The sequence below is a fragment of the Lolium rigidum genome, chromosome 4, assembly GCF_022539505.1.
Source record: "Lolium rigidum isolate FL_2022 chromosome 4, APGP_CSIRO_Lrig_0.1, whole genome shotgun sequence".
In the NCBI taxonomy this organism is placed as follows: Eukaryota; Viridiplantae; Streptophyta; class Magnoliopsida; order Poales; family Poaceae; genus Lolium; species Lolium rigidum.
Window position 1 is genome coordinate 45,500,609 of NC_061511.1, and position 7,190 is coordinate 45,507,798.

Here is a 7,190-nt window from a genome sequence, read left to right on the forward strand (position 1 = left end):
GTTTGTAGTTCCTTTGAACTTGCTTAGCCTCCTAGAAGCGCCTGATGCCTTTAGATGAGCTTAAAAACTCACTCATCAAACGAAAAGGAGAAGAACCGCGCTACAGTGCGACTCACTCACCACTCGTCTCTTCTGCAGCCTAGTGCCTCGCATTTTACTCCTCCACCGAAGGCACCTCACCGCTCATTATCTCTCTTGAGTTCTCCAACACTTAGCATAGCCAAATCCACTTGTGTCGATCGATCTTTGTACCCCCGCTGTCACCTCCAGCAACGTCAAGTATGAATTCCACTACACAACGATGATATCATGCAGTTGCTATTATAAATGAAAAATCAAAAACAAAAAAGAAAGTTAAAATAAAAAATCAAAGAAAAAAATAGGAAAAAACGAGCTTAAAAACTCACTCATCAAACGAAAAGGAGAAGAACCGCGCTACAGTGCGACTCACTCACCACCCGTCTCTTTTGCAGCCTAGTGCCTCGCATTTTACTCCTCCACCGAAGGCACCTCACCGCTCATTATCTCTCTTGAGTTCTCCAACACTTAGCATAGCCAAATCCACTTGTGTCGATCGATCTTTGTACCCCCGCTGTCACCTCCGGCAACGTCAAGTATGAATTCCACTACACAACGATGATATCATGCAGTTGCTATTATAAATGAAAAATCAAAAACAAAAAAGAAAGTTAAAATAAAAAATCAAAGAAAAAAATAGGAAAAAATGGAGCCATGCCGGTAAGTGGAATCATGCTATGTGTGGACCTGGTTCATCTTACGAAAGAACAATTTCTCATGTCAACTTTTACTACAATCTATGATAATGTAATGATGTCAAAGGTTTATTGATATATGATGATGTAAATGATTTATTTCTTGTATATATGGGAGCTCGCGCAGCAGACAAAGTTTTATTTCCATATTTGTTGAAACAAAAATGAAATGACACCACCTTGTAGTTTTATAAATAATACAAAGAGCCATTCAGTAATAATAGCAGACCGCAAGAAATAGTTTTGTTTTACAAATAGATACCATAATACATTTATAAACTTCCTTAAGGTGCTATAAGATCATGCACCAAAGTAACCATCTTCCCTAGCATCAAATTCAATATATCATAAAATTAAGATAGTGAGTTTCAGTACTGGAAACATGTGCCGTATATTCCTCAATACATGACTTAATTAAATACATTATTTGTGTGTCAATCCTTTATTTACATGCTTTCCTTGGCGTCCATGTATGTCTCTTTGCGGACCCATTCTGCATACCTCTTTTCTCCCTCTCTAAGATCTCCTGTTTCAGTCTCTCCAATGCATTTTCCAGTACATTCAGCCTATAGCATAGGAGAAAATGGCTGATCAGAATCGATTACAACCAATCCACAAAATAAATTTTCCTCGATGATTCTTTAAGGGATACAAATGATTTATCAAAAAATAGTAGAACGAATGATGAGCTTTTCATATTACAATGTGTGTTGGCATATGCAAAAGACATACCACAAAAACCGTTTCTGCAAGTGCTGTAGCTTAGACAAATGATAAGCTTGCTTGTCATTTTGCATCTTGGTCTCCAGGATGAATGCCATAATACCTTTCTTGAAAAATTTGTAATGCCACATATATACCTTTTAGATGAAAAAAAATATGTAGAAGACACGGTGTTCCCTATTTTAATCACAGTACACATACTTCAAAACCAATAAAACTGGAACATGTACTCAATGAAAGGTAATGAAAACCGCAGTAGATGCCTAACTTTGTATGCTCAAGAAAAAAGGGGGAAAGGACAAATGGATGTAAAGCAACTGAAGCAAGACCAGAATGAGTAGGTTTAGAAATTAGTGAATCAAAACAAAAACAAAAAAGCAAAAGGTGGCATACCTTCAAGTCATGATATATTTGAATACTCTACATATTGAGGCATAATTCATGTGACCCTAAACCAACCGGAAATCCCATCTCGGTTATTGATGATTCAAAACATCAATGAAACGGGGAAACTTAAGCAAATCAGGACCAAATCAAGTACAATAATATTATACATGGATACTTAGCTACTTGATGTCAGGGTTCATTGGTAGTGTGCATGATTTCTACAGCAATAGGTAGGTGGATATAAAAATGTGTGGCATTACATGGATACTTAAGGGATTGATATTGTGGCGCATTGATAGTGTTTATACTTGCTAAATCAATAGGTAGAAGGATAAAAATTTACATGGTATTTTCGATGGCAGGTGCTAACATAATAGATACCTCGATGCAGACTGTCTACTTCATCAGTTTCAATACATAGGGGAAGCTAGCTGGCACTGATGTACATTTACTTCAAAAAATAAGGAAATTGTTTCTTATAAGCTAATATGAAAATGTAAGAGGAAACATAGCTTAAACACGGTAAAAGGTCAGACATCACTACTTATCATATATGCAACCAGTTATACTACGGTTTATAGAAACATGATACAGGTCCACATAAAGGAGAAGTATGTGTAGCAAATCATCTTGAAGGCTTGTCAGCATTTAACGGTACACAATATTTATAGTATGTGCACAGGGGCTACCATTTTCGTCTAGTGGAAGATTCATTTTTCCTATGAACGTTAAAATAGTGGAACAGATATGATCTAGTTTGACTGTGTTTGTTTGGGAGCAGAATTAGGCACTCGTACTCGAATGACACTAATTGTTGGTACTCTTAAATATATTTCTGCAAATATCAGATAGTTAAATGAACGCACTTTCCGTACTTTTTTCACATGTTTTGAGTACGTAATGGACACATGTGGTGTTATGTAGATACCGCTAGTACGTAGGGAAGAGGGTCCAAAGACATGGTCCTACCATAAAATACGCACTTGCATTTCATAAGGATAGGAGCTGCTTATATTCCAATTTAATCCCATTGTGCAACAACAGAACCTAAGAAAATTCTGAAGGTATGTGGCCATTATAATTTACTTTATCTTCTCATCCTCTGCCGAATACTATAAATAGCCAGAGAAATATTGTTAAGTATATAATGAAGAAAATTTTAAAACTACTTTAACGAAAAGGGGGTTTCTGCAGGTCGAATGATAATATGGTCGTACACTATAAACTTGTGATGGTAACAGCATCACATGCCTAAAAGCCTAAAAGCTGAATGCATCACAAATGCAGTAGGAATACCGCTAGGCCCACAAATTCAAGGCGCATGTCCAGGGATCCATTTAACATCACAAATTCCAAATACAAGAAATGATACCAAATAAGCACCTTACTCAATGGTAACAACAAATCATCTGATGTTCTCATAGTGCACCACATGTTCCTTCCACTAAGCTGTTGAAACAATTATTTGTCCAATAATTGTGTTAGTCTGTTAGCATAAGGAAATTAACAAAACTAAGAACAATTAAGCACTCGGAATTACCAGCTTCAAATTGTAGCCGTGTCATGGGGCAGCGCCTCTCTCCCCTAATTTAGCACTGGAAATAATTCCCAAAGACAGGGCATGTAGGAGCTTAATTAAATAGTTATTGTGAAACAAAACATAGACACACATGATTACTTCTCTACTTTTTGTTCTTTAATTAACAGAACTAAAAACATTAATCAAACAGTACTCTCTTGAAAAAAGTGATTACCACAATTAGCATCCTTTCCAACCCCACGGTAGCAGAAAGAACAAATCATAAGTATTTTTTCAAGTACAGTCGAAGGATTCCCAATTGTTGGACATACAACTCTTCAATATTCAGCAGGGGCCTAATCTACCTTGACAAAGATAAAATTAAGAACAAAGGATTTTGTACTTGTTAAAAGTAAGAACGAAGCATGTACAAGCACAAGCACGTAAAATGATGGATATACATCTACCCGTTCATGATGCCTGCCAGCGCAAGAAGGCATCAAAGAGAGAGACGAGAGAGATGTACCTGTGACAGTGCCGAGGTAGTGAGGAAGGAGTTCTCCATGGACGCATGTCTCATACCGGAATTTCATCAAGCAATTATCAGTCTTTTTGATTCTTGACTCGTTTTTCCTTGATCATGTTCTTTTGTTATGCTTTTTTTTCTCTGTCAGCTTTCACTTTCTCATTTGCCAATTTTGGTTTTGCACCAGAAGACCAGCGAAGTAGCGCAAAATCATATTAGCAGACGTACAAATAAATATCTAATGATAAATTTCAATCTTGTCTGAAATAATAATAAATGCTTGACATGTAAAGTTCCAAGAACATATCAACGATAGTATACTCAGCCTCAAGTTTTTTATATGGAAAGAGCAGAAGCATCAAGGTTTAGTCAGAGGAAGATAATTCTTACGTGCATCCATGTATGTTGCAAAACAAAATTGGACCAATGCCTTATATACTTAGATTGACTGAAGTAGTAATTACACCAAATGATTTCCATTGCTTGGAACAGCAATAGCTTTTTCCTCTCTCTTAATCATTGACCCAATCTAAGACTCCAAGTACTACTTAAGCCATAAATTATAATTTTAAATTCAAGAATTACCATCGCATTTAAATTCTAACCATATATAACCGAGAGATCTTGCTTGACATACTCCCCTGCATATATTGGTATAATTAGGAGCATTGGTTGCTTCACCAAAGTGGCCCAATGGTTTAAGCGTCGCATCAGAAGCAATGTGTGAGAATAGCTGTTTAGACATATATAGATAGAGTAGGTAAGTAAATAACTCGTTAGAGCAAACAGGATTCTGACAATTATCATGAGGTTATCAATTCAGTATCCAGAAAAAATGGCAAGACTAACCTGTATTACTTGTAGTTCTGAAAATGCTGAGACTTTGCATTACTTTAAGAACATGTACATAAGAAAATTTTACAACAACTGCAGAGAATTAAAACACTAACTCCTTCATCAAAGAGGCAAACACATCCTTTGATAAAGCCAAATCAAATCGCAGCCATCTCAGCAACAACCTACAGAAAAGTAAGAGGAACAAACTTCTGAAAATCGTATCACACAGAGTTGTCATATACAAACAACTATGTGTACCACAATTGCAGCAATAATTTTTGCACCCCAGGAATCCTTTGTCTGTTTCCACTTCGGTAAGTCACCAGGGATAATAGGGTTTGAGCTCAGTACGTGACATGGATAAATGGTCAGGTCTGATCCATGCAATCCATTCAGACTTCACATTCCACTAAAGGGATCATGTGAAATGACAACCTTAAAGTGGGTACTTGACGGGCCAGGGCCCACACTCCACATGGGACATGTAACACCATTTTGGGTGAGGCCCCTTGGGGGTGGCTGGCTGAAACTCTTCTGGCATACTCTTGATCATGTCTAGCATTTCCCTGTCGACAAGGCTGCAAGGTACCTCCGCACCACCTGGTGTCAAACCAGCCTTATCATTTAAAACAGAATCACAGTTCATTAGCAATACAAACGGGTCAAACTAAGGAACCACACATTCAACGCAATACCAGTGTACTGGATTCTGGTGGCAATTTATAATGCATTGCGAAGAATTATATAAGAGCAGGTCGAACTTCAGTTTTTTTTACAAACTATACACTCTGATCCTCTCCTGATAAGACCAGAAAAGCTCTATAACTAATATGAGCATTTTGTACTTGAAACAAAATGAATCCTATCTAGCACAAGATAACAAGAAAATTCTTATAGAATACCATCACTAAGTATTTGAGACCTGAATAAGCAGAAGGATCATCAATTTGATATTTCCAGGATAGGTAGAGCCGTAGAGGTCACTGGAAAGAATACATGCATACCTTCAGTTGAACTGGCCCTGTATCTGAAACTGAAGTGCTAAGCATGTATGAACACTCTTAACTCTTGAGGTTCAGCGAGAGGGAGCACTGTGGAGGCGGCGGTGCGAGATACAGATAATCCATTCAGAATATTCTGGCGCAGAGAAGAAGTTGCGAGACCCCAGATCCAGCACATTCTCGTCAAGGTTCAGCGCTGCAAGAAACGAAGAATCCATCATCAGCGATGAGCGATTGATACAGTGGACAATTTCAGAAATCGAACGAGGTCCTCTTACCGTCGAGGGAATACTTTGAGAGATGCAGCTCGAACCGTGCGGTCGCGTCGACCTCATTGGCGTCGGTGTGGAGCGGCGGCCTGCGTCCCTCAGCGATGTTGGCGGCGACGGCGGCGCGCGCGAGGTCGGCCACGGTGGCATCGACGCCCAGCATGACGCGCACCAGCCACAGGCTCCGCTCCACCGTCAAGTTCACCAGCAGCGTCGTGAGCCGCGGCGCCTGCCTCTCCGACAGAACCGCCGCTGGCTGGCCCAGCAGCGCCGCCACCATCCCACGGGATGGGGGTCACGCGGTAGAGGAGGAACCAGATCGCGTCGCATGGGGGGAGGCAGAGGCGGCTAGGGTTGGACGGGATGAGGGCCAAGGTAGAGAAGAGCGAGGGGGGGGGGGCTGGGGGCGCGACCGCTCGAGGAAAGAAGTGCGACGTCTACTCGATAGGTGGGCCTGGCCCATGTAGGCGCATGCGGCCGAGTGGAAGCGCGACGAGCGGGAAGACGAAGGTTTTGACGTAGCAAGAGGTAGGGAGAATAGGGAATAAGTTTAGAGCATCTCCAACAGGCGCGCTAAACCTTTGATTCTGCGCGCTGTAAACAGCTAGCGCGCGCTGGGCCGTATTTTCCCCCGCCGGACGCGGCAAAATGCAGCGCGTGCGCGGGCGGAAAAAATCGTCCTCCGCCGGGCGCGGCAAAATACAGCGCGCGCGGGCGCGGAAAACAGTTTTGTATACTATTTTGCAATCACAAAGATCAAATAATCACACATAATTCATGAAATAAATAATGTACCATAATTTAAGTGGACACAAAGTGCAACATACATCACATAGTTCAAGAACGACACACAAAATGACGTAGTTCAACAATGACACACGACATATGGTTCAAATGGACAAAGTGGAACACATATCACAAATGCATATCACACTTCCGTATTTTCCAAGTCAACAGCTTCTTCTTCTTCCTCGTCATCTTGGGTTGAAGGAGGAATAGTAGCATTCATGGAAGACACGAAGCCTCCCGGTGGTGCTCCCATACTCCCATACACACCACTCACCGAGCCTCCCATGGTCCCTCCAAAGACTCCTCCATAGCTTGGTCCTCCCATGCCGGCCATGCCTCCATAGCCTCCCATGCCGGCCATGCCTC

At 40.8% G+C, this 7,190-nt stretch overlaps 1 protein-coding gene across 1 annotated transcript; it reads right to left on the bottom strand.

Annotated features, from left to right (window-relative positions):
• Positions 1 to 4,920: 4,920 nt before the first annotated feature.
• On the bottom strand, positions 4,921 to 6,315 carry LOC124646980 (uncharacterized protein At4g22758-like). The gene is made up of 5 exons (XM_047186999.1): positions 6,045 to 6,315; positions 5,882 to 5,962; positions 5,770 to 5,792; positions 5,355 to 5,432; positions 4,921 to 4,947 (listed from the first exon to the last, which is right to left on the bottom strand). The coding sequence occupies exons 1-5, from the start codon at positions 6,313 to 6,315 to the stop codon at positions 4,921 to 4,923; spliced, it is 480 nt and encodes a 159-aa protein (XP_047042955.1).
• Between the last annotated feature and the right edge of the window lie 875 nt (positions 6,316 to 7,190).